This window comes from Grampus griseus (genome assembly GCF_964374135.1).
Source record: "Grampus griseus genome assembly, chromosome: 11".
NCBI lineage: Eukaryota > Metazoa > Chordata > Mammalia > Artiodactyla > Delphinidae > Grampus > Grampus griseus.
This window is the reverse complement of record NC_139005.1, coordinates 94,252,836-94,280,525: the sequence shown is the minus strand read 5'-3', so window position 1 is coordinate 94,280,525 and position 27,690 is coordinate 94,252,836. Positions and strand designations below refer to the sequence as shown.

General features: G+C 53.7%; 1 protein-coding gene across 1 annotated transcript; it reads right to left on the bottom strand.

Annotated features, from left to right (window-relative positions):
• Positions 1-649: 649 nt before the first annotated feature.
• FAM83F (family with sequence similarity 83 member F) lies at positions 650-27,404 on the bottom strand (the record flags this gene model as incomplete). Its single annotated transcript, XM_082666792.1, has 5 exons — positions 650-699; positions 5,689-6,380; positions 7,208-7,329; positions 7,819-7,986; positions 26,916-27,404. The coding sequence occupies 5 exons, from the start codon at positions 27,402-27,404 to the stop codon at positions 650-652; spliced, it is 1,521 nt and encodes a 506-aa protein (XP_082522918.1).
• Positions 27,405-27,690: the final 286 nt, after the last annotated feature.

Sequence of the window (27,690 nt, the reverse complement as noted above, 5' to 3'; positions counted from 1 at the left end):
CAAGGGCTCTCAAAAGGGCAGGGTCACATTCTGCCCTTACTGCATTCAGAGTCTACTGCAGGGGCCTGAGGGACGGGCCAGGACGGCCACGCCAGGAAGGCCACAGCAGCCAGTCCCCAGCCGTCCTCGCTGCATCTTCCACCGTGAGTTCAGAAGCACAAGCGAGACTGGATCCCGGGCTCAGAGCCCTGTCCTCGTCCCTTCTGTTCCACCAAACCTCTTGGGGGACCAGCAGCACCAGGAAGCCCAGGGAAGGAGAAGCCAGGGGGCTGGGGCTGCCCCGGAGACCCCATCACATTAAGGGAGAAAGACATGGACTCACCCCATCTGGGGGCCTGCAGGGCAAAGCTGGCCCAGTGGAGGGAGGGGGCTGGGCATAAAGGAGAGCAGACACTAGTCAAGCTTCCACTTCATGTAAACAAAGGGTGACCCCCCTACCCGGCCACGACAGTCTTGTGGAGGCGTGTGATTGTCTTGAGATGCTGCAGACCCTCACATCTGGAATACAGGGTCCCTGAGGCCAGGATGGAGGCTGCTGGGGCAGGAGGCCACTAGGCGTCCGATGTGCAAATCGGTGCAGGGTTTGACCTGTGTCTCCACAGGACAGGATGGGGGCATCCACAGGTCCTGCCAACAGCTGGCCCGCAGCTCACAAAATCACACAATTGCTGGCCTTGGCAGGACTGGAACTTGTTTTACCTGCAGAGACAAGGGACACAGGCGAGGGAGGATGTAGGTAAAGTGCTCCCTGGGCTGGCCTCCAGCCCCTCTACTATGCACCACCCACACCGCAAATTTGGGTGGTTGGGTCACTGTCTGCCTCCCAAGCTGCTGAAACCAGGCCAGTAGGTCCTCAGAAGAGCAAAAGGAAAGATTCTCCCTGTCCTGACAGCCTCAGCAAGACCACCACTGGTTGGGGCATCAGGGATCTGCCATCTTCTGACCTCAGCGGGGCGATTCACCAGTTACTAATACCCTATGCTGCGTCACAGCTCACAAGCGCGACTGCAGTCACTATCAGTGACCCTCAGCGTGGCCCTGCAGCGAGGGGGCATCCTCGGCCCGACCTGACAGTGGGGGACAGGGGGGCAGTAGCCCCCAGAGCCGGGCAGCGCCTGCACCGCTGCCTGCTCTGCCGAGCCCCATCTCAGCTCTTCCCTACAAAGTGTATGTGGCACGGGCGGCCCAAAGGAGGCTCATGAGATAAAGTCAAATTTCAAAGGAAGAAGTGAGACTGGACATGGGGGCGGGAAGTGGAGGAGAGGCGGCCTCAAGGAAGGCCTGGAGCATCAGGACCCGGTCCGATGGTCAGGACCTGGCCGGTCTGGCTCGGCAGGCAGGAGAGGGGACAGTGGTGTAGACGGCTCACAAGGACAGTGAGCTCTACCTCCCTATAGGCTTCAGGACCTCACACTCCTCTTTTCTGGAAGATTCTTCCCCTGGATGTCCACATGGTTCTCTGCTTCCCATCATTCAAGTCTCTGCTCAAATGCCCCTTTGTCAGAGAGGCCTTCCCTGATCACTCTTCAGGAGAAGGTCCTTGCCGTTCCTGTCCCCCTCCCGGTACATAAGAGCAGGGGCAAGCTCACTTTGTCCACTGCTACACCAGGAAGTTAGGACAGTGCCTGGCACAGAGCAGACACCGCACAGATAGACATGTGTCGAAAACAATGAACGATCAGGCAGCAGCAAGCTACGTAAGGGTTCACACCAATCTAATAACAAGAGCAACTGCAGTGGCATCAGTGGGTGGTGACCGGGTGACGTACGTGCCCTCACTCACCTAGATGGTGATGGAAGCCCCAGCCAGGCCCGAGAGACCAGCAGGGCAGGGGATTTTGACATCTGCCAACGAGACTAAGGACGCCTGCCTCTTCTCTGGAGCCCAGTGGGATCAGCTCCTCGAAGGATGCCCATTCAGCTCCCCTCTTCTGTGCCATGTGACCGAGACCTTGGCTGGTAACAGTGCTCAGGTTCATGGAATCAGAGCACGGCCTGAGAACACCAGCTGGGGTCTGACCTCAGGAGCGACACTGAGTTTTGGAACTCCATCTTGGCAAGACAGCTGCTGAGTAGGCTTACCCTGGAACTGAAGGCCCACAGGTCCCTTATGGAGCTCTGAACCCCAGCAGCACCTCCCCAGCCTTCCATCCCAGGCAGGGGCCCAGCCTTCCAGGAGAGAGATCTGAGACCTCCACCCCAGGGATGACACAGGCAAGTCTGAAGTTCCCAAATCCAGGAGCCAGCGAGCACAGCGCTAGGAGCCAGACCACACTGCCAGCCAGGGTGGCCCATCCACGCACCACTCAGGGGAACCTGGGAGAGTTCTGGCAAGGCAACTGTGGCTGCAGTCACCTCAGAGAACTCTGGGAACAGAAGCGTGGGCTCAGGGGCCCTCGGAAGGTGGTGACCCAGAGGCACTCTCCTCTTCCTCTGTACCGGGGTGGGGGGTGGGGGGCGGGGAGTCAGTCATGTACTCAGGCCTCTGGCCCTTCCAAACAGCCTTTAAAGACGTAGGTAGCTGGTGTCAACCCTAACCTTCCAGAGATGGCCATAACACTCTGGCAGGCCCTGGGAGGCAGGAGAGCCCACCGCCCTTTTCTCACTCATGACCGTGGGCACAGGGCCTCGCCTCTCTGCACCTCTGGGGTCCCGTCTTGAAACAACGTCATCAGGCAGGGTGGCTGTGGGTTCTGGGTGAGAGCATTGAGCCCCGTGTCTACCCAGCACACGCCAGGCGCTCAGCCAAAGTCTGTGCCTTTCTTCCTCCTCTTACCACGCACGAGAGTGTGGGCCTTGTCCCAGGGATTTCCCCAGGGGGACCAGGAGGGGTTTCAGGACATCACCTGGAACTCCCTCCCCCAAACTGGCAGCCCCCAGTGGCAGAGACCTGTCACCTAATCTGCTGCTCTGAGGACCCCTGTGTGGAAAAACGCTCGGGGTGCTCGTTTAAAATGCAGATTCCTGAGCCCAGCCGAGCGGGACAGACTCCTCACTCTTTTGACAAGGCTCTCCAGTGACTGCTGGTCCCTGAGGTTGGATCTCTGCCCCAGAGTCCCGAGCTCCTGGATGGGCACAGGTGGCCGGCTCAGGAAAGGCGCCAATTGCAGGAGCAAGGACTTCGCTGAGAGAAAAACCAGAAGGAGAGGGTGCTTGGCTTCCACCAGTAGGGGGGGCTGTGAGCCTTCAAACCACCTGGCCGCCCACGGCTGGACTGCCAGACCCAAAGGAAGGGATTTCTGAAGGTTCTCCCAAGGGCCACACTTGGGTTTGCAAAAATTTGCATGCTATTTGACAACTATATACTTCTTATCAAGTAATTGTACAGGCTGTCAGCTCTTAGCTTTTCTATTTTTCTCTCTTTTACTCACCCTGTCATCGGCCTGGGTTCTCCCTTGACAAGAGGGCAGCAGGGACAGAAAGGACAGTCAGAATCAGAGCTCAAAGGGGCCTCTTGAACCCTCCCTGGATCAACCCCTCCTCTTCTCAACCAGGAAACAGCCCCGGGGAGGTGAAAGGATGTGTCCAAGGTGTGGGGAGCAAAGTACTGGGAGCTGAGATCCATCTGATGGCTGTTCTGATGATGCTCTGAACGGTCCCCGTAGGATTCACTGTAGGACAGGGATCCTTTCCCTGGATGGGGCCCTATGGGAATAGCTAAAGTGACTTCCTCCCAGATGACAGTTCCCAGTGTACTAGGATTGCTAGTTCCAACCTTGGGGACCCCCATGCTGCCAGGAACATGACCCTCTGGCACACAGAGTCCTGCTGATAAGCTTCTGCTGCCTGAGAGGAGGCACTAAACCAGTCAAATGTTTGGGAGGCTGGAGGCCACAAAAAGGGGCTTTGGGGAGGGGAGTCTCTGCTTCTTGCCCTGCCTTCGAGGGAAGAAAGCAGAAGGGAGAGGAAAGGTCTCTTAAGGGACTTGAATTCCAGGCCCTCAGGGCTGGATGCCCATCCAGGTACACAGAGGCTGTGCTGGACGAGGCCACGCTGTGTGTTTCCTTATGATGGAGCAGGAATAGGGTGACCTTGAGGGCCATCCCTCGTGCGTGCCGCTGCACTCTTGCACTTGCCCTTCTCTCTCTGTCTCTGACTCTCTCTCTCTGGGTGCCAGGCACTCAGGAGACGAGCTGGCACAGGGCACTGTCCCTGGCTGTTTGGCTGGCTCCTGGCACCCCATGCAAACACTCAGGGAGCAGCGGAAGTGTCAGTGACCTGTTCAAGTCATCCAAGCAGGGGAATCTGATGCTGAGACTCACTAAAGGAGGCAGGAAGGGATAAGACAATGGCCTTTTGTTTCTATGGAAACAGCACCTCAGGGTGAGGGGCTGAAGGAAGAGAAAGCTTCTACTTCACCTCCAGTCAGGACGTGGGAAAGAGCCCCTTTTGTGGTTGGGCTCGCCCCTCCCCCTCTCTTCCCTGCCAGGTGTTCACCATGGCAACCCTTCTTCCAAACAAGAGGTGCAGGGCAGCAGAAGCATCCGGAGCTGGGGGAGCCAGGGAGCCCAGGGGGAATGGGCCAGGCCCAGCTACCCCTCCCTGACAGGACACGGGCCCTGGCCTCGGTTTGTGTCCCGGCCCCACTATCACTTACTGTGCCCTGGGACCACTTAATTCACCTCCCTGAGCTTCCATCTGCCACCTCCGTGGTTCCTGTGAGGGCCAAGTGAGAGAGAGAGCACCTAGTGAAGGACCCGGCACACGGAGGCGCTCAGTAAATGCTTCCTGGCCAAGTGCAGCTATAGCCCTGGCACTGCTGCTGTGCCCAAATTCTCGGAGACTCCAGGCCTGTCCTAACTTTAAGAGGCACAGACTGAGTGCGTCAGGCTCTCTAGCAGGGCTGGGGCATCAGTGTTTGGGAAGACTTGCACTCCAGCCAATGTCAGGTCAAAGCTGGGGCCTTGAGGGACACAGGAATTCTGGAAGCACTCAGGCTGCCCAAGGTAAGTCCCTGCCATTACCTACCTGGCCAGCCAGGGAGCCCAGCCTCACCGCTGCAAAGCCCCACAGCCATGGAGGGAGAAACCCCAACATGGAAACCCCTTTGACTCAGCAATGCCGACATGAGAAAAGGTGCCAGCAGTGGCCCTGGCTGTCACCACCAGCCAGAAGAGGCCACTCTGGAGACTGTTCCAGAGAAAGAGATAAAGGCAGAGAGACAGCCAGAAAGATGCCGCCACCAGGAACAATCTCTCCCAGAAGTAAACAGCCTGGCAAATACCACTGATCAAATAAACACAGGGAGGAGCCACGTCAAACTACTTACAACAGAAACAAGGAAAAGTGGGTCAGGGCATTGGTGCGGTGTGTTTGACCAGGTCAGATCCTGACGGCAACGGATCCAGCAAGGAACAAGGTTTGCTGGAACAAGCCCTAGAGTCAGAGCCCTAGTCTCAGACTACTCCGTGCCCAGCACTGTTCTGAGCACTTCATATCCTCAGAACAGCTGGGCGAGGCAGGCATCACTTTCCCCTTTTAGAGAAGAGGAAACTGAAACTCCGGCCTGCAGTGGCTGGCCCCAGGCCACACGCAGGCAAAGGCCAGAGCAGGATGGGAATTGAGGACCACAGGGCCCAGAGCTGATGTGCTCTCCCTGCCGGGAGGCGGCCTTCTTGCAGAATCAGCAGTGCTCCTGGACCAGGGCCAGAGGCCTGAGGAGCCCTGGGCCCAGTGGGAGGGACTCACCTGAGACGTCGCCACTGGAGCCCTGGTTGGGCCTCTTCCCCGCCATAAACTCCGCTTCGGCCAAGGCCTCGGGGGAGGGGGCGCTGGCCGTGCTATTGGGCGCTGCGGGCCTCTTGGACCGCCGGCTGAAGAACCTGCTGCTGAAGCGCCTGCCCTCCTTGGCCGCGGTGGCCTCCCCATTGGCAGCTTCTCCCCTGCCATTTTGGGCAAGGGCGTCCTGGGGTCTGGGCTTCAGGTCCACACGCAGGTGGGAGAACACCCTGCCATCCCGACTCAGCTCTCCCGAGAGAATGGGCTCCACGGGGGGCAGCACCTGCTCCAGCGTGACCAGGTCGTGCAGGAAACTCTCCAGGCGCCGTGCTGACTCGCCGCCCTTGCTGCCCTCCTCCTGCCCCTCTGCATTGCGGCTGGCCTCCTGCTGCTGCCGGGCAGCCCAGCGCATCATCTCCCCGGGTGGGTGGTGGCTGCCCGTCACCAGGGTGTACTTGGGGTTGATAAGCTTGCGAGCCACAGTGGAGGAGTAGTTGAGGCCCAGCCTGCCAGCGCCTCCTGCCAGGCCCAGCTGCTGGTACAAGTCCACCTCCTCGGAGATGGCGTACAGCTCCCGGAACTCCACGTCGAAGGGCTCCACGTTCTGCCCTGTCAGGAGGAGGAGAAGGTTCCTGTCCACATGGGAGGAACTCCAGGTGAATCTGGGAACATGGGGACAGAAAAGCAACATACATGTGCCCGGGCCTGCAGCCTTGCCCTGCCAGCCGCCCCTCGGTGAGCCCATCTCAAACCCCGCTGCCCAGCCCGACCTGCTCCACCACTGAGGCTGGATGCCTTGCTGCCTTCGTGCTGGGGTGCTCTCCCTCCACAGACCCAAATCCTCCCTTGGTCCAGGTCTTGGCCTCAAATGCAGAAAGCAGGCAGTGGGTGTAGGGCAAGGGCAAGAGAAGTCAGGTCTGGATTCAAACCTGCTTTCTGCCCTGCGTGCCTTGTCAAATGGGGCTTGTAAGGCGTACCGTCACAGAGTTGCTGTGAGGCTCAAAGTCCAATAACAAATATAAAAGGTTTCGCTCAGTACCTGGCACAAACGTACATTTAATAAGGAGTACCTATAGCTGCCACTACTGTTAATACTATTCCATTCCCTAATAGTTCTTCTCTGAATTTTTAGAGCACCTAGCATCTGCAAAACCCCATACTTCAACCACACAAGAGGACTGACGCCATTTATTAATTGTGTCATGTGCCCGGGTCTCTTCCAGCCTCAAAAGGCAACCAGCTGTTGTGGACCATGCAAGGCAGGCAGTGCTTAATGCTCAACAAAAGTTGACCCTCTTTCTTGAATAATCCATTAGCCAGAAAGTTTGAGGGAAGGGACTGGCCAGGAGGCTATTCTTTGCTATCAGAATAGACAAGAGCTCTTAAACTCATGACTGTGGAGGCTCTAGTCCAGCATCTTTCTGAACATGAACACTTGTGACCATGAACAAAGGCCTCCCGGGCCCTTCTCTGACCTGGCCCAACTCACCTGTAGGATCCAGTGGCTACTTTATCACCGTCTACCATTAGGAACTTGGATGACAGGGTCCCCTTGATCTTCCCCATGGGCATGTAAAAGCCAACACCTGTCACAGAGCGGACACGGATGTTCTGTTGAGAAGAGGAGAAGGGCACTGTCACTCAGGTTGGGGCCCTAGAGGCTCTAAGCTGAGTCTCTGCATGGGTGGAGGATGAATCCTCTTGTCCACGGGACCCTGACTCTGCTTCCTACGGCCTGAGGAAGTCAGCAAATCTGGCCTTGGGCTCAGACGGGCCCAGGGGGGCCCCAGTCTGCTCTCAAAGCTCTTCAGAAGAGAAACACAGCCCTGCCTTCAACCCTGACAGTGACTCTGAGGGCTGAGCGCCCGGGACTAGGCTGGAGCTGCCTCCTTGGCCTCAGCAGCCTTGGGATAAAATGTAAGCCAGTCGTGCAGTGAGGGTTAGCAGTTCATGAGGCAAGGCTTTAGACAGAAGGAAAGGGGTTGAGAGGGCTGTTCACCGGGGCCCCTGAACTGGGGAGCAGGCAGAGGGAGGGGCAGAGGCAGTCTCCATCCCACTTCCTTCCCCCCTCCCACCCCCAGTGTCAGTGATACAACTTACCCGAATACGGAAGTCAGCGAGCTCCAGGCCCTGACACATCTCCAGGAAATACTTCACGCCCGCCTCGTCCAGGATGATGTACACTGGCACGCGGCGCTTGGAGGCAGCATCCACAATGTCTTGGAAGATCTCACCATCAGTGAAGAGGTCCATGACCACAGCAATGACCTGGACAGGGAAGGGCACTAGTGAGGCACGTGGTGACTACACACATACAGAGTCACACTGCGGCCCACAGAGGACCAGCTGGGCTGGGGTAAGTGCTGGCCAAGAGTCAAAAATGCCATCTGCACCACTCCTGGGTTTTGCACATCCCCACCCACCTCTGAGCACATGTGAGCAGGAGATGGGCTCCCTGCTCTGGGAAATGAAGATGGTGCAGAGGGTGTAGGCCATGCTGCTTGTACTTCATCCTTGGCAAATTCCCACCACCCACCCTGGGGATTTTCCAGCAGCTCTTCAGAAGCCACGTCAGTGGAGATCTAGGAGGCTGAGGAAAGTTGGTTCTGGTGCCTTCGGGAAATAAGCAGGTTCAAGGAGCTGCAGTCACTGAGAGGCATGAAATGGACCATTTCCACAAGCTGCAGATCTGCTCAGATACCACTTTCTTTGCAGACCTGGGTGCTTTGATCTCCTTGCAGCTGTGCAAAGCCCTGTGATTCCCTGAGCACAGATTCGGGCAGAGCTCCAGTTAGCTCGGGCTCCCTTGGCCTCCAGGTGTCCAGACCATCCCACTTCATCCTCAAATCAAGGTCCCTGCCAGGACCCTTGATTTCCAAAAGCCAGCCTTGATTATCCATCCTGGAAGGCGAGGCCTTCCGCAGCCTGAGGCGGATTTGCCTTTCTGACCTCAGCCTCCTCCACTTTCCTACACAAACCTTCTGCTCCAGAGGCAGGGTGTTCTTGTTGGCCCCAAGCACTGTGCCCATGATGCAGAGGAAAGTATGTGCTTTGGGGTCAGAGAGATCCGATTATAACCACTTTCTATTTATGTAACCTTAGGCAAATCCCTTAACTTTGATGAGCCTCTGTTTCCTCATCTGCAAAGTGGGAATACTCTGTACTTGATACATTTGGCATCAGGATTAGAAATAACATCTGTAAGCATCAACAATGCCTGATATGTAGGTAAGTCTTCAATAAATGGTAACCATTGTATGGTCGAAGGAGTCTGCTTGTCGTTGTAACTGAAAGCCCGAACGCTGAAGCCAGGCAGACCAGGCCTGGTTCACTAACTCCACTGCTGACTCATCAGTGCCCCAGCTTCCTTGGCAGCAAAATCGAGCTCATAGTAGCACCTGTCTCAAAGGGTTGTTGAGAAGGCTTAGAGAAGCAAACTGTGAAAGCGTTTAGCAGGGTGCAGGCACATGTTAAGCTCAATAAGTGTATCCTCCATCACCATCATCATCATCACAATCACCATCACCTTCACGTGTGCTCTGCCGTTATCTCTGCCTCTAAAGACCACCCCCCAACACCACTTACACAATATCACTTAAGGCCCTTCTTACCTCCTACATCTAATACCCAATCATTCATACAAGTAACATTTACAAAGCCCCACAGGCAGAGGGAGGATCTAAGGACAAACAAACTACAGTCCCTAACTTCAAGGGGTTAATCCAGTTGGAATCATAAGACATTCGCACAAAATAATAAGACATAAGGTAAAATGAGACAAATGCCTTAAGAGATGCACAAATGATGTGTGATGTGAGTTCTAAGGAGGGGTGGTAGGAAGAGAAGGAGGGACTTAGGGAGGGGGAGGGTTGAAAGATTACTTTCAGCCAGGGGAGAACAGGAAAGGTTTCACCGAGGAAGCTGAAACCTGAAGAATGGGCAGCCTTGGGTGCCATAAGAAACGAGCAGGGAATAAAACCAAGCAGGGAAGTGGGCAAGGCTGCCATGCATGGGTATGCAGGTTGTGCACTGCACACAGGCACTGGGCTGATGGGGGTGAGTGGGAGCTGTGCCTGCCTGAGGAAGAGATGCCTTTTCCTAATCTGCGCACAGGCGCCACGTGGGCTACCAGGGGCCTAGGAGGTGAATATTTCAGGCAAAGAAAACAGCACAAGCAAAGGCACCGAGGACAGGCATGACTGACAGAAACAGAGGAGATGCAAATAAAATACTGAATGAAGAAAGAGAAATAACTACAGATATATTTACTTTTTAAGAAATTCTTACTATTTAAGAAATGGTAAAAAGACTAGGAATATTTACACATTGATGACTTTGAAAATGAAATTGACATGGATAAGTCATTAAAAGTGAATTAAACATATCAACTATAGTTCAGTTTTTTAAAAAGTAAATTAAATACAATACGGCATAATCAAATAAGGTTATCCTAAAAATGAAAAGATTATTCAACATCAGAAACATATCAATTTATAACATTTATAGTGCCAAAGAGGGAAAATCATATATTATCTTAATAAGTTTTTATAAAGTATTTGATAACACTATTTGTGATTAAAACTCTCAAAAAACTAGGAATAGATGGGACCTTCCTTAATGTCATAAAGCCTATTTACTAAAAACCCTCATGAAACATACATACTTAAAGTTGCATTCCCTTTAAGTCTTAAGCAAGTCAAGAATATTCACTTATCACCACTGCTGTTCAACAAAGTATTGGCAGTCCTGACCAATGCAACATGACAAGAAAAAGAAATGAGACAGAAGGATTAGAAGAGACAAAACTACCAGTATTTAAGGATGATATTTAAAAAAAAAAAACAGCAGAATACAGAGAAAAACTATTAGAAGTAATAGGAGAATTTGGCAAGATTGCCAGATACAAGAAAAACTTACAAAAACCAATAGCATTTTTCTACTACAGCAATAACCAATTAAAAAAAAAGAAAAGAAGGTCCATTCAAAATTGCAACTTAAGCACATAGTATTTAGGAATTAATACCTTTATGGAGAAATTTAGAAAACTCTATTAAAGGACAGTTACAAATATTTGAATAAATGAAAAGATAAATTGTGTTCATGGATAACATGATTTAATGTTTTAAAAATCCAGTTCTCTTCATATTAATAAAATCCCATGCAACTCCAATGAATGGTCAGTAAAATTTTTTGAGGAGTTCAAATATTTCTAAGATGTGAGGAAGAATGAAGATTCAAATAACTAAGTCAATTTTGAAAAAGAAAAGCTAAAAGGGGACACTTGTCCTACTAGACAGTAAGACATACTGCAGAGCCAAATTAATAAGAATTGCGATACTGAGATAGGAAGGAACTGACAAATAGACCATGGGACAGAATAGAGAGACCAGAAATATATAGGTACCTACACACATACATAAAACTTTAACTTAAAGTCTTAACTTTAAGGCAGAATCACAACTCAGTGGAGAAAGGATGCTGTTTAGTAGATGCTATTGGGACAACTGGCATACTAAATGCAGAAAAATAAAATGGATCCCTACCTCACACCATATATAAAGGTGAATTTCAGTTAGGCTGTATACCTAAATGCAGAAGATACAACTAATAAAGGAATTCATGAAATATAGGAAAATATCTTCATGGCATAGGTAAGATGGGATTTCTTAAGATTCCAAAAGCATGACTCATAAGACAAATAAAATTTTAAAACAGGCATTTGGCAAATTAGGGATTTTCTGTTCAAAGAAAGATGTCAACAGACAAAGATAACTGACAGGGGGAAGATATCTGCAATGTCTACAACCAAAAGGAACTAATAATACACAAGAGATGCCTGCACATCAGCAAGAAAAAGACAGAAAACTAATTAGAATAATGGGCAAAGGATATGAATAGGCAATTCCTAGAGGAGATACCTGAATGGCTAATAAGTATGTAAAGAGAAGCAGACCTCATTAGTAAGCAGAAAGATTCAAATTAAAGCAAAGAGACAGTAATAATAACTGCACATGAAGTGTAACCTTTAAAAATTATGTAAAAAATTTAAAATAAATTTTAAAAAAGCAAAGAGATAAGAGAGATACCACTTTACAACTATAACATGAACTAAAAACTAGAAAGTTGGATAGTCCTAAATGTTGGCGTGTGAGGAAAGGGGAACCCTCATTCACTGAGGGTGGGAGGGAACACTGGTACAGCTATTTCTTAGGGCAAGGGGCAGAGCTTCGTGGATTTAAGGTTGTGCATGCCTGGAAGCCAGCAACGCTACTCTTGGCTACACACCCGGGGAACCTCTTGGATCTTTGCACAGGTCTATAAGGGGGCAGGAACAAAGACATTCACTGTAGCTTTCTTCGGGATAGCAAGGAGTTGGCAGCAACCTGGATGTCCATCTCTAGAAGAATGGATGTGGAGAATGTGAGGGATGCTCCGGACAGAGTGCTCTGCAGCAGACAGAAGCAATGAACGAGTTCCACGTGCAGAACCTGGGTAGTTCTTTTTAAGATGAACGTTAGAGATAGAGATCTATAGCCTAATACCATTTATGTAAATAAAAACACACTACATAAAATAACCCTGCATGTTTTTCAAGGATACGGACATGTCCAAGGACATACACTGAATATAGGAGGGTGGCTGCCTATGGAAGGAGAAAGGGACGGGAGGGAAGGAGAGAGTAAAATAAGAGGGGCCTTCCCTGGATTGACGATGGCAGTGGACCATGAACTGAGGCTCACAATCAGCTCTGCACTTGAGGTCCAAAACAAACAGACAAACAAACAAAAAACAATTGGCCTGGAACAGTTCAGGGTAGGTGTAGCGTAAGGACAACGGGGTGGAGCTGGACAACGGGGTGGGGCTGGATCACGGAGGGTTTTAACAATCCACTTTAGGCTTCATTCCAGCAGAACACAGCTCGCACCATCTCAGAGGCCTCCTGATAGCTCCCAACTGCTGCCTGAGGCCAGAGTCTACTGTTTGCTCATTTCCAGACTCTCCACAGTGTCCAGCTCAAAGCTGACTCTCAGTATGTTGCTGGGGAGGGCTTCACTGGCTCAGGAAAGCGCTTCTGGATTCACTCTTGCTTTTGTTTTGTAATTGAAAGCGCAGGGAGCCTGCTCGCCCTCACCCCCACCCGACAGAGGATGTGCTGTGAGAGCATCACAGACTAGAGGGAGAGATGTCCTCAGGGGCCCTGCTTTCGGGAGGCTTGGTCTGCGGTGCCCTGGTCAGAGCCAGCCATCTGTGTCACTACCAATTAAGCAGTGAAATATCTGTAGTAGGAAAAAATCAATTGCTCGCTGACTCCTGCAATCTCGTTGTGGAGGAGTGGTGATAATTACCCTCCGCTTTGGTCTCTGAGGCCCTGCTTGACATTAGGATCCACGGCATCAGGCCCAGGAAAAGCAGCTCCCCACTCCCTCCGCTCTGGTGTTTAATGTGCCCCGTGATCCTACGGGCCAAATCTAACTTCAAGGCTGCCAGTAGAAATGGAAAATCAGGTTTTATAAGAGAGACATCAAAGGCACAGAACCCGGGGAGCCGGATTTCGTCAGGAGGGAAAAGTCATCCCCTGGCCTCCTGGCAGGCTCCTTTACCTGGTTACCCACTGACGTGCGGCACCTGGGGAGAGAGGTTAATTTGAGGTGGCAGGAGTTTTTAGAAGCTGTCGCAGGCTCTGGCAAAGCAGTTCTGATGTTGTAACACTTCTCATCAGGTGTTTGGTTAGCTTACCATCTCCTCCTTTGATGTTCGGCCTCAGCGGTGGGGTGGGGCAACAGGGTGTGTTAGGGAACCTCTGAATTCCCCTCCATCTGTCACTTACCTTTAATTAAGCTGCCATCTTTTCAGATTCTCTTCCTGGACTCCTTAACTACCATTAGATTAACGAAATTAATGAAAAGGACTCCACCTTCCCCGTGCACACCGCAGCAACTCTACTCAAGACAGCCGGGGAGGGGCTTTCCTGGTGGCACAGTGGTTAAGAATCCACCTGCCAATGCAAGGGACACGGGTTCGTGCCCTGGCCCGGGAAGATCCCACATGCAGCGGAGCAACTAAGCGCGTGCACCACAACTACTGAGCCTGAGCTCTACAGCCCGCGAGCCACAACTACTGAGTCCGCGTGCTGCAACTACTGAAGCCCGCGCGGCTAGAGCCCGTGCTCCGCTACAAGAGAAGCCAGGACATGAGAAGCCCACGCACTGCTACGAAGAGTAGCCCCCGCTCGCCGCAACTAGAGAAAGCCTGTGTGCAGCAACGAAGACCCAACACAGCCAAAAATAACTAAATAAGTAAATAAATTTATTAAAAAAAAAAAAAAAGACAGCTGGGGACTGACACCCCTGGTGTGTTTGGATGACCCAGTCTGGATGGCCACCGCACTGCCAGTCTCCTCGGCATAGAGCTATGCTCACCAGTCTGCCCTGGAGGCCCTTCCAAAGCCAACGTCCTCTAGGTCATCCGGGCCAGAAGCCCGAGTCTGCTGGCCTCCTCCTCCTCCCCACGACCAAATCCAATCGGCCACCAACGCCAGCAGTTCCTCCTCTGTGCACCTTCTCTGGGTCAGCTCCATTCTGTTCCTACTGCACTGCTGCCCTTGCTCGGGCCCCCCTCATTTCTCACTGAACTTCTGGAATAGTTTCCTAACTAGTCTCTGCTCCATCTCTGTGCTCCAATTCCTTCTCCGTAGCAGTGACCCTGCCAAAACAACAGACTGATGAAGTGGTGGGTCCCACAGCCAAACTCCTTAACTTGGCATTGAAGGGCCTTATGATGGCCCCTTTCCTCCTCTCCAGCTTCATCTCGGACCATCTCACGTCTGCCCCTTGTTTTCAGCCGTGCAGGATGACCTGTAGTTACCCTAACTCAGGGTTTCTCCACTGTGGGACTTCCAGGGGTCCAGGGACAGTATTCCTTGCCGTGGGGGGCTGTCCTGTGCATCGCAGGGTGCTTAGCAGCATGCCAGTAGCGCCACCCCCACTGGTGACAACGAAAAATGTTTGTAGACATCGATAAATATCTCCTGGGGGCAAAACTGCATCAACTCCCCACCCCCTTTTGAGAACAACTGCACACACCAGGCAGTTTCCAGTTCTTCTGTTCCTACCCCTCCTGTACTCCTGTGAAACATCTACGCATCTTTCAAGACACAGGTAAGAATTTCCTGAACTTCTCCCCACCCAATATTGTTCACCACTCCCTGCTTCCTGCCCACGTTGTGTTCCGGGTACATAACAGAGGTCCTTGACATTTTATTGTAACATCTGCTGAATGGCTCTGTCCCTTACTGGGCTGTGGGCTCCCGGATGGCAGGGACCAGCTGACTTCTCTCAGAATCTCCACCCTCAGGGGACATCTCAACACGAAGTCAGTTCTCCATGTTTGTGGAATGAATGTCTACACGGAGCGTGTTTCACGTCTACTGTTTTATTTGCGGGCTGTGGACCTAGCTTTGTTGTTAACTCTTTTATTTCATTAATGACTAGACATTTTGGTGGAGGGACAGAAAAAAGAAAAAGAATGCTGCGCAAGATTCCAGGTTAGACCATCCTGCTGGAAGGCAGAGCTGAAGCTCTTCCTCAAGGGCACAGAGAAGGGAAAGGAAGTGGGCGCCTTTTGGGACTGCGGCCTGAGCGCCAGTCCCCGGTCTGGTCTTCCTCTGTTCCACCCACCCAAGGTCTTGAAGGGGCAGCCAACCCATTACTGAGGATAGTACTTTACGAAGGGGTCAAAGTCCACGCCAAGAACATCAGGCCAGGAAGCAGAGCTGCCACCAGCACATACAGCCAGCGCCTCTGTGCAGATTATGAAAGGGTACCCGTCCTCCCTGTGATGGAATGCAAGCCAGCAAGTGGAGCACGGGCTGCAAGTCAGCCCTACAAAGCCCCTGGGCCAGGCTCCAGTGCAGGCACAGGCTGCATCTCTGCACTCGGTGCCTACGCTGAAGGACATTCCAGATGGGCAGAACCTCAGAGCTGGGAGGAAATGTATCAGCTAGAGCCCAGCCCCAAGGTTAAGTTACCCAGCTGGGTCTTAGCAGAGGTGGGATTAAATAAAGCCCAGGCTTCTGACCCCAGTCCAGAGCTGTCACCCCCAGTGGTGTGGTCGTGGGAGGCTCTGGGGACATCTACTCTGGCTAGGACCTGAGGTCACTTCTGGTCACACAAAACCAGGATACATCCATAGAGCCGGACGATACCACCCTCTCGGTCACTGGTTTCCCCAGCTCTGCTGACGAGGAGCTTAGGCACCGGGGTGGGCGTGGCTGCTGCTGACAAAGACCCCCCCACACCCCCCCCACACCCCCCCCCCCGTCTCGCTCAGCGCCACTGTGGGGAAAAGGCAAGAGGCCCCAGGCCAGGCACGCTCCTTGCAGGTATGTGCTGGAGATGGTCACTTTTTCCTGGGGAGGGAGTAAGGGAGGGAGGGGAACCCACATGGGCAGCTCCACTCCCCACTTGCCCACTGATCACCCATGTAAGCCTGAGGCCTGACTTTTACCTCCCATGCCTGCCCTGCCTGCCTCCCAGGGCCGTTGGGGGTTTCAGATGAGATCATGCCCACGAAATCCCATGAAAAAGCTGTGCGGTTTTGAGGGGCTATCCCCAAACCAGGTGAATGGGGCCAAACGCCCCCACCTCCAGCCCTAAGGTGCCTTGGGGTAGGAAGGGCAGCACCTGGGCAAACTGGTCAGCTGCTGCCTCCCAGAAGGCCCATCTGTCTGGCAGCCCAGGGGAGCCAGTTCTGGGCAGGCCAGCCAGCAGCCGGCTCACACATCCCCAGCTGTGGACCGCCTTCTCTGATTTCCCCAGCAAGCGATCTAGGTCTCCAGGGCAGTGGCTGTCAAACTCGAGCCTGTAGAGGATCAGCCGTGCGGGGCGGGGTGGGGCGGGGTGTGCCCGCTGAACGTGCGGGTGCTAGGGCCCCATCCTCAGAGAGTCTGACTCAGCGGCCCCTGGAAACGCGTTTTAACAACACCCTCCCCCTCAGGTGATCTGAATGCAGGTGGTGGAAGGATCACACTTTGAGTGACGGCCAGTGTTGGGAAGAGAATCTACTCTCTGGAAGCAGAAAGTCTCACTGGTTGTGGGGCCTTGAGTGAGTAATTTCATCTAAGTCTCCATTTCCTCATTTTCAAATGGGGAGGTGGTCCCTTCAGGGTTGTTCTGAGTTTTAAATGAGATAATGCAGCGGCACAAGGAACACAGTGCCTGGCCTGCTGTGAGCTGTGGGTCCACGTCGGCACCCCCTTCTCTCCTCTGATGGAACCCAGAACAAAGGGGCCTCACTTCGGAGGCAGCTCCCAGGGAGACAGCAGCACAGAGCTGCCCACCAGCCCCAGACGTCAAGGTAGAGATGTTTTCCTTTGCCTGGTACCATGTCCAGCAGGTCCAGAACATGGTGATTAACGCCAAGGCAACACTACACTTCCAGGAAGGTCAAAACTTGAACCGAGGGGAAGGGCAGCTCAATCAAGGGAAGAGTAAGTAAGTCTGTACAATGCACTGTCCCTCGAGCGACGCTGGGCATCAGTGCCTGCACGCCGAGCACGGAACGCACCACTAGGAAAACTGCGGCCCTGGGAATTCTCTGGTGGTCCAGTGGTTAGGACTCTGAGCTTTCACTGCCGAGGGCCTGGGTTCAACCCCTGGCTGGGGCCATGAGGCGCGGCCAAAAGAAAAAAGAAAGAAAGAAAGGAAAGAAAACTGCAGCCTGAGTGGAGAGCACCTCCAGGTGGGCTCGGGACCCAGTTGGCACGGCTGCCACTGAGCATGGAGAGGTGCTGCTGGAGGATGGAGACAACTCGCCCGGCACACGTCAAAGGCTTTCTTTTGTCATCAAGGCTGCAACAGGCCCCATCCAATTTCTCCCCCGGTGGGATGTGAACAACTGGACAAGAAAGCGTTACCTTAAGCTTCCTGTCTGTGCTTCCTGGGGTGAGAGAGGAGAGGAAAGCCCAGGAGAGGAGGCCTGCATGACTGCCTGGGGAACACCCACGGACGCTGCCTGGCCCTGCCCCACCTGCCTTGCAGCCTCCTACCTCTGGGACACCAGAGTCATTTAGCTGAATCCCCAAAGTCCAGGAGCATCCTGCAGTGGGTGAAGCACAGACTTTGGAGTCGGGGGTTCCACAGGGGTGGGGAGACCACGGGTGTTACTTGACCCCTGGGAACTCTGCCTGTAAAGTGAGGCTGACTCATGGTTCTTGTGAGGATGCGGAGACGCAGTGACGCCTGGAGAGCATCTGGCGCTGTGCTTCCTCTCCACAGTGCCTGGCACACGGTGGGAGGGTGGGGGTGGGGCTCAGCGTCAGCATGATGGGAGATTAGGGGTCGGTCCCCTGCTCTTGGCAGGTGGAACCAATAGCCCAACCCTAAGCGTGCCGTTTCCCTGCCCAAACCCTCGGCCTGAGTTCAGCCTGGCCAAAGACCCTCCGTGTGCTTCCAACCCACTCCCTCCCTTGACGATAAACTCCTCTGCGTTCTCCAAACACACCCAGCAACTCCCACCCTGGTGGCTTAACTCACACTGTCACCACCTTCTCCCTGTGGTGATGGGAACATCCCTTCCCTGTTGAGGTCCTTGCTTCACCCTCCCCCAGGCTGTCCCAGGTTCATTCTCGTCCTGGGTCCCCAGCCCCCAGGGCAGTGTGTACCCTTCCCAGAAGGCACACCTGCTCAGGCCTGTGTCTCTCTGAGCACATGGTGGAGGGGGGGCGCGCAGAGACCTGTCATGCCACCCTGCACAGGGCCTGACACGCAGTGAATGTCTAAAGAGTACCTCCGCAGTAGGGGGCTTCTCTCGGGGGGCTGAGGAAGCAGTCTGGACCAGAGCCCTGGCCCACCGAGAGGACAGAAGCCAAGACCATTGGGGTCTTGTGCTCTGCCTCGAGGCCGGCTGCCCCCAGCCCACTGGCCGGGCACCTGCGCTTTGTCAGCTGAGGCTTCCCAGCTGTCTGAGGCCATGTTACACTGTTTCAGGCTCACTAATTAGACATCATTAACCACCAGGCTCCCTCCTGCACTGGCAGCCACTGGAGCCCAGCTCTGCCAGCCAGGCCACCTCCCCTCCCAGGCCCCGTGGCCTCTGTGCCAGCTCTGTTCCCGCCTCTGCTGTGCACCACCGGGGCTCACCCCCTGTCCACCCCTCATCCTTATGAGGCACTCTTGACACCCATTCCCCAAACTAGGTGGATGAAGGGGTGATACAAAGGACACTCGGGCCGGCTCTCCAGAGAACAGACTGTACCCATGTGAGCAAGGTCAACTAATTCAGCCGTGAAGAACCATATGTGATCTGCCAGGCAGTAAGAAGAGCAATTCTTTTTAAGATCCTAGGCCAGCTTTTCCCTGCCCCACGGCATGCTTCTGGGATGACTTCCCCTGCACTAAGTTGGTGTTAATTAGTGAAAATTATCTAATGCAAGCTCATTTTAACATTAGCTTAAAGCTAAACATAATTAAGAAGATAAATCAGCTGCTAAGAAAAAAAAACCCAACGAGGAAACACACATGATTCTTAGGATAAGCTGCTGCTTTGGGCTACTGGCCTGGAGCTCCGAGCACCACACACTACGTGGGCAGAGTACGGCAGGGTTCGAGAAGTACCTTCGAGGTATTTCTTGATGGATCAATCAGCGCAAGACAACTGGAGTTGGCAGCTTGCCCGGGAGGTTCTGAGAAGCGGCAAGGATAACTTACTGGCCACAGCCAGGTGATGCTGCCTGGGAGGGCTTCTCCAGAGAGGCAAGTGGAGGGTGCAGGGAGCGGGGCGCTGGGAATAGCGTGAATCTGTGCACTCCGAGGCCTCCGGCCTTGCACACCCCGGCCCTCTGCCCGCCCTCCCTTCCATACCGGCTGCTTCAGCCGTCAATTCCCAGGAGGCCTCTGCGCCCCTGGAGCTCAGTGGGATTCAGACTCCATCTCAAGTTCCCATCCAGCTCCACTATTTACCAGCCCTGTGACCTCACCATCTGTAAAATGGAAAGTTGCTGGATTGTTGTGAAAGTTAAATGAAATAATATATTTTAAAAGGGCTAGCACGGTCTGGTATTTAAGTACTCAACAGTTAATAGCTATTGCCCCGCTCCCTCCAACCTGTTCTGCAGTTTATTTTCTTTTTCAGCGTCCACATTTTATTCACCTGTATATTTCTGGGACGTGGCACATGTGAAACATGGCGAGTAAATGAGCAGAAGCGGGGAATCTCCAAGCAGTCTGGGAACCCTTCCGGGAGGGGGAGTTAAGAACACTCACAGTTGGTCCTCAAGGACCCACAAAAAGGAAAGAAGCCCTGGTCCCTGTCCCTGACCCTGCCTCCTGCCGACTCACTGCTAGAGAGCACAACAGAAAGAGCATTTATCTGGAGCCTCCCACATGCCCCACCGGTGCTGTGAGAGGCCCAACAGGGTGACCACCGCACAAGCTGGGCTGGGATGAGCCAACAGATTACTAGAAACTCAGGCCAGAGAGACCACTAATTAGAAAAGCCATAGGCTCTTTTCCTGGGCTAAGATTCTGGGATCATTAGCAAGTCTACAGACTCCACAAATTCAGAGAAGGAAAAGAAAACGGGGGAAAGGCAGCGGCCCCAGCTAAGGCCGACCAGTCATGCATGGCCCCTGGGGTAGGAGGTGTGGTGGGAGGGAGGGGGAGGGGCAGGGATCACTAGAGTGACTCAGCCTGGGAGGGGGTGTGGTCAGGACAGTGTCAGGAGCAGAGGCAGGCGGTCAGCCAGGACCCAGCCCTGCTCGTTGGTCCTCTGCCCTGCTCCTCTCTCCCAGAAGACTGGAGGCCTGCCCCAGAACAGGCTCTGCCCTGTACATTGTGAGGAAAAGGAGGCGGACCTGACCACCAGCCAAGGTGAAGCAGTGAGGCAGCATCCTGGGGGCGCACCTGGACAGATGGGGCGGCGTGGGCGTGGGGTTGCCGGCAGGTCTCCCATTAAGGTCTCAGTTTGTCAGTGAGGGCCCACGTCCCAGAGGGCCAGAAAGTGGCCAGCAAGAGGACACTGGTCGGGGGACTAAGATCCCACAAGCCATGTGGCATGGCCAAACCAAATACGTCCCTGGAAACTACCTATATCCAGCTTCCTGGTGACACCAGTGCCACCAGGCAGAAAGAATCCTCTCCTCTCCCTCTCCCACCAAAGTAGTCCTGTACTTGTTTGTTTCCAGAACTAGTTGGTGAGCTTCCCAGAACCTGGCTGGCAACAAATATACTTTGCTTCTGGAATTTCAGATGGAAGCGGTGGCCACAGGGGCAATCCCCAAAAGTAACTGCATGTGTAGCAGAAGGACACAAGCCTTGAATTCAGACCTGGGTGGAGTCCCAGCTTGCCTCTTATGAGATCTACGGCCTTGTGCTTTCCCTGAGCCTCTGGGAAAACCTAATTTCCCTTGCAAGGTGCTAAGGATTGAGTTAATTAAAGGAAATAACATGCAGAGCACCTATCTTTCAACAATGTTAGCCCCTCGTAATATAAATCCCTTTTATCTGCATCTATTAGTCATCTTTTTCAAAATGCTGTCTCATATAGTCTTGCACTGGAGTCTCAGAGCAATCTTGTGAAAGTAAGCAAGAAGACAAGAATGATCCCCATTTTACAGATGCAGAGATGGAGGCCTAGCAAGGTCAAATGATTCGCCCAAGGTCACCTGGTAGAGGAGGAAAGACAGAGCAAGAATGAAGACACCCAGCTCCCGGCTGCCAACTGTGTACTCCTTCCCCTGCAGTGACCTGGCCTCCTGAGACCACTGCCCAGCAAACCTGGCTAAGCTACCACGAGACCAAGAAGTCATGAAGAATGCACCCCTTTACTGAGGCCCCATCTTCTACTTTTGAACTCCCCGGGAAACACCCATCCTCAGAGTTTCAGGGACCTAAATTGTCAGATTTCAGAGGAACCAAGCCTCAGCCTCCCTCTTCTCCAAAGACAGAAACACAGCCTGTCCCCCACCTCAACCCACCCCACCCCCGTGTCCCCATGCCCCAGCGCCTACTTGTGCAAGCTATCGTCCTGAGGAGTCCTTCTAGACTGCCCTTCTGAATGACTCTGCAGGGGACGCCCTCAGGGACCCCTGATTCAGGGACCGGGGAGCCTCTGTGCCTTCCTGTCTAATCTCGGCCCGTGGCAGATCCTAGAGAAGACCCTTGGCTGAGTACTCAGTTACCACAGCCCTGCAGACGAGAGCCACCCTGGCAGATGAGAGCCGCCCTGACAGACGGCCACATCAGATCAAGGCAGTTGAGAAGTGCGGGGGGGCGGGGGGGGGCGGGGGGGAGGGGAGGGCAGCTGGAGCTGCTCCTCTCACCCAGAGGAGGAAACAGGAAGCGCACCTGCACAGGGCCTCCAACCTGAAGAGGAGAAGCAAGCCCTGACCGTCCTAACTCTGATCTCCTGGCAGGCAGCCCCGCATCGAGTCCTGGGAGGAAGCTCAGCCGCACTTCCCTCCCGGCTCTGAGAGGGGACAGCGACGGCAGCACCTTTCCAGGACAACTGATGTTTGTACGATACTTTCTTCGTATCCTCTGCTTTCATACAGTTTCTTCCTGATTTTTCAAAACCATCCAGAAATCTAGGTAATGCCCTCCGATTTTGCAGGTCAGGAGTCCCAGGGAGGCAAGTGATTTACCCCAAAGGAACACAGTTTGTAAGTAGCCAGGTCAGGACAGAAATCAAGACCTTTCAACTTCAGAGCCTATTCTCTGTCCTTGACGTGAAGCTGGGTCTCCATTGCCCAGAAACCCCAGTTCCCAGGATCAGTGACTGAGCGTAAAAGACAGAGACTCAGAATCCAACAGCCACAGAGCCAAGGGCTTGGCAGGGATGCTGTGACAGGCCGAGGCAAGATCCTGGAAGGACTGTGAAGTGCTCAGTCCCTGGAACTGCAGCTGCATCATTATCCGCCAGCCTCAAGGGGGCAAGGACTCTGGAACCGCCCCGCGCCTTGGAAATAACCGCCCATGAGGAATGGTCACTCAGGGAGGGAAGAAGAGTTAGGCGAGGGAGACAGTGTGTTGGACCCACAGGTCACGGGCTGCCCTGAGAGGCCTTTTCTTGCTCTGCGCAGCGAATCAGGCTTTTCAAAGGCAGCTCAGGAGCTCTAGATAAAGCCTCTGACGTGGAACGGTAGGAGAACGGGGAAAGGTATTAGGCGAGAAGCAGGACCAGCTCTCCAACAAGGCTGCGAGGCGGCTGACGGATGTACCCGCAGACTCAAGGTTTCACAGACCAGCCAGATTTAGTATATACATATATGTCAACTGTTTCTTTTGTTTCTTCTCTCTCTCTTTTTTCTTTTTGAATCTGCTTCATGTCAATATCCCAGTGCCCAGCATGGTGCCTGGTCCAGGCACCTGGTCCAGAGAAGGTGCTGCGTGCTATCTGCTGGATGTATCTGAATGAGGGAAGAGCCAATTGAGGCTAGCAGGGCGAGACAGTGGCAAAGGCTGCCACCCGAAAGCTGAGCCTCCTGGTGAAGTGAACTGGAGCCTCTGAGACTTTGCCACATCCCCTGGGCATGTGTACCCAGCCGTTCACCCCCATCACCTGCCCAGACCTCTAACCAAGGCTGCTAACCTGGCCAACCACGTCTCCTGCCTGGAACCTTTCCCCAAAGCCCTCTGCACCCCCCTCCTCCCAATTTAGAGCATTCTTCTCTCTGCTGCCAGGTGGCTTGGAACAATGGGGATTAAAGGGGTCCCTCCGTAATGTGCAGTTCAACTGGGGACTCTCCAGACACTTGCTTCCCTAGACGGATGGAGAGGGGCGGGTGGCCAATAGGAGGCAGTTTCCAATCAATTAAACAAACATCATTGGTTGCCCGTGCCGCTGGGGCCCTACAAAGATGACGGACAGGTGTAGGAGGGAGTCTTAGCTCCTTCAAAGCTGCTAGTCCCCGAGGATAAAATGGGCTCTCCTAAGTCGAGCTGTGTGCCAGGCACACATGTGGCACAAACAAGGAGCCACGTCTGAGAACAAAAAGTCACTTTTGGATTGAAAATTTGATAAACAGCCAAAGAAGGGTTAGCCTCTGAGCCAGACCCTGAAGGAAAGGGACACACCATTGACAGGCAGAGATGGGGTAGGGCTGGGCCTGCTACCCATGCCCCTCTGTCCCCCACCAACCAGGTGGGCCTGTTCCTCTCACTGCCACGGGAATAAAGAGCAGCAGCTCCCAGGTAATCAAAGCTTCCTAGCCCAGCAGCCACCCTCTCCTGGGTTGTGTTTATATCTACACGGAGTCATTGGTAGTTCTGACCAGGGACCTGGGGAAGCTGTGTCCTCTCCTTGTCCTTGGTCTGAAGACAAATCATTAGACCCTTCTGGACCTCAGGGGCCTCCCCTCTGCCTGACACGGTTTTTGAGGCCCAAAGGAAATGCTGGGGGAGGCACTGTGGTAAGCAGTGAGGAGCTGGGTAGTTGGTATCCTCGAGTGTGGGGCTCAGGAATGCAGAGGCCAAGGGTCAGTCTTCAAGGTGGGTGGCCAGTAGGTTTTCCTCTGCTCCTGGAGCACAGGCAATACTCTCTAAACCTACTCAGTAGACTCAAAAATGGATGCCGCTGGTCAGAAGGGAGCTGGGGCGCAAAGATGGGTGGATGCTTGGTGCAATTCCACCCTTCTTGCTGCATTCAGACACGCTTGTAAGACAGGCCCTCAGCATCAAAGGTCCTTCCCTAACCCGGTTCAGGGGCTGGGTCAGTGCCCCTCCTGCCACGCCCTCTGTTAAGCACCCATCATTCTGTATTAAAATGATGGTTTATTAGACTATTAGGCCATTTAAGAGCAGAGGTGTGTTTTATATGTCTGTTTTCTACTGAAGTGCTTAGCACATAGTAAAACTCGAAATATTTGTCCAATGACCAAATGCACTATTCTTCCAAATCGCAGTTATTTGGTCCTCTCACTCTGCCCTTGTAAATGAGAACCAGCCGTTTCCTTGTCTACACAGGTTCTTGATTTAAGTCCAGTCCCCTCTGCCCCCGCCCTGCAGTTACAGTGGTCACAGCAGCCCAAGCGGCAGCAACCTCCCCTGGTTCCTCTCTGCCAGCGTGGGAGAGGCCACGGACTCACTTCTGGGTCCCTGAAGGCACTTTTCCGCCTGTACTTTAAGCAAAGTATATCGAAAATCTCTCTCTCCTGAGTCTCTTAAGGAGAAACTGCCCATTCCAGTTTCCTTCTCTCTCTCCTTTCAACTCTGCAATTTACGTTCCTTGGAAAGCCCTCCCAGATTAGGCATATCCAGCCTCAAAAACTGCTTTCCTTCCAGCACATCCCCCAGCATTTGAATTAACTCTTGGAGGGCAAAGGCCACCTTATATCCTCCTATCGCTAGTGCCCGGCACACGGTAGGCACCTAGGAAATAATTACTGGTTTAATACGTATGCATTGGATCAGTTCACAGTTGTTAAAGTTTCTGTTGTTAAATATTTAAAGAGTTAAGAACACTCCACTACATAGGAGATTCCTGACATCCCATATGGGACTAGAAGTTCTAGTGGGCAGGGCCCTGTCTCCCCCTTGTAACAGGGGTTCACAACCTGCAGTCCAGCTTGTGACCAGGCTAGTTCCATTCCAGCTCCTTGGTTTAGTCAACCGACAGCACGGCAGTTAAGGAGAAGGACTTTGGTGTTTGAACCCTGGCTCAGCAAGTGACTTAACTGTTCTGAATCCAAACGTAAGGAAAATACCCATCTTACTCCGTAGTTGTGAAAAGCAAAAGAAAAAATGCGGGTAAATCATTAGCACAGTGGCTGGCACATATTAAGGATGCATAAATCAAGGCTTGTTAGTATTACAGCGCGAGCCCTGACCCCTGACCCCAGCTGCACCCTGCTGCACAGTATTGTGACCCAGTCCTTTCTCCTCCTCTGTCCAAACTTGTCTTTCTCTTTTGCAGAATGCAATATACAAAGGACGCTCAGGTAGACAAGCTGGAATTCTTTAGAGAGGGAGGGTGGAAACATGGACAGGGAAAAGTTAACCCTTCCTTCTGGCAGCCAATCTAGCCAACTACCTGCATTGCGCCTTCCAGGAAGAGGAGGCCCACCACCGGTCTTTCTAGGCTCGTTCAGCCTCCAGGGATAAAAGGGCTCCAACCACAGTTACTGAGTTGAATCAGAATGGTGAACCCAAGCCACGCCTGCTGTATATTTTGAACTGGGCACCGAAGGCTGCTGATGTTTCTTAACAAATCTCAATGTAGGGGAACCAGACTTAGCAAATAAAAATACAGAATGTCCCCATTAACTTTGAATTTCACAGAAACAGTGAATGACTTTTTAGCATCAGTATGTCCCAATGCAATATTTGGGTCATACTGAATAATACTAAATTTTTTCTTGTTGTTTATCTGGAATTCAAACTTAACTGGACATCTTATATTTTATCTGGAAGCCCTACCCAGGTACCCCTACCCAAGGGCACAGAGTAAATCTTCCCCCTGCCCTACGAACCACTGGCCCCACCAGTATTAGAATACCAGCCACTCTGGAAACATCACCTCCTTTCAATCCCCAGGTAGAGTAGACGCCGTAAGTGGGAGCTTCTTCTTGACCTGCTAAGTCCAGGGATCTGCCTTGTCAAAGCACCCAGCACAGAGTCAGGTACGTAGTAGGTGATCAAAATACATCCCTTAATTCATCCTAGACTGCATGAGCTCTAGCACTGGGCCCAGAGCCGGAGTGAATTTCAGGGGCCAGGGGCCAGGCCAGCCTTGACTCTGGGGGACCGTCTAAGAGCAGCGTGGCTTGGGGTGGGAGGCCACACCACACTTCCTGGGGTTGCCTGAGGATCAAATCAGAAAATGGCCAGGGATATGTTTTGTAAATCCCTGAGCAGCACATAGGTTATTATCAAGACCTTTGAGTGGCCCATTTTACCAAAGGACTCCACAGCCCACACTCTTCCCTAGGGAGAGAAACCAGACAGGGAAGCAGAAGCACAGAGCAGAGGAAAGCCAGCGCCTCTGGACACTGTAATGGTGACAAGCAACTGTCCCAACACCTTGTAATTTGCCAAACACGTTCACATCCACGCTCTCCAGAGGACTGACCAGCCCCACGTCGGAAGGGAGGGCTCTGGCCCCATTTTCCAGAGGGTGGAAAGGGCGGCCAGGCCCAGGCCTTGCCTCGGAGGTGGCGCCTGGTCCAAGGGGCCAGGCGTGGGGGGCGGGGGGCCGTGGCCTACCTTCTGGGCCTGTTGGATCATCTGCCGGACCACTTGCTTCAGGTGGGGCGCCTTCTCCTCCTTAGGAGGGTGAGTGAAGAGGGTGACGCGGCTCACGCCGCGGTAGAAGGCTGCTTCGGTCCAGCCCAGCTCCAGCGGAGGCACCTCGGTGTCGGAGCAGTCGGGCCAGTAGGCCAGGGAATCGCCGGACTCGGCCGCGGCCTGCGTCGGGGTCTCGGCCTCGGCCTTGCTCTTGCCCCGGCCGGCGGCGGCGGCGGCGGCGACTTCGTAGGGGCTCCAGGTGGCGCCGAGGGCCTGACGCTCCTGGCTGGAGAGGAAGTCCCGCAGCTGCTCCTCCTTGACCCGCTCGCGGTAGGCCTGCTCGCCGCCGCCCAGCAGCGCCTCGAGGGCGGCCCGCCGCCGCTCGCAGTAGTAGAAGGCTGCCTGCGCCGCGGTCACCCTCTCGTTCACGTGCGCCTCGTCCAGGCAGCCGAGCTGGGACTCGGCCATGGCGCCCCGGCCCCGGCCCCGGCCCGGGTCCAACCGCCGCACCTGGAGCCGCCGAGGGGCGGGGCGCCCCACCTGGACGAGAGGGCGGCCAATCGGCGCGGGCGCGGCCGTCGGGCGGGGAGGGGCAGCTGCGCCTCCGCCTCTGCGGGGCGCGAGCGGCGCAGACGGCCTCGGGGGCTCGGCTGGGGACGCGACGACGCCTAGGCCTGCGTGGCCCAGCCTGGGGCGGGAGCCCCGGAGTGGGCCGGAGCTTGGAGCCGGGCGGTAGTTAGACCCACGTGCGGCC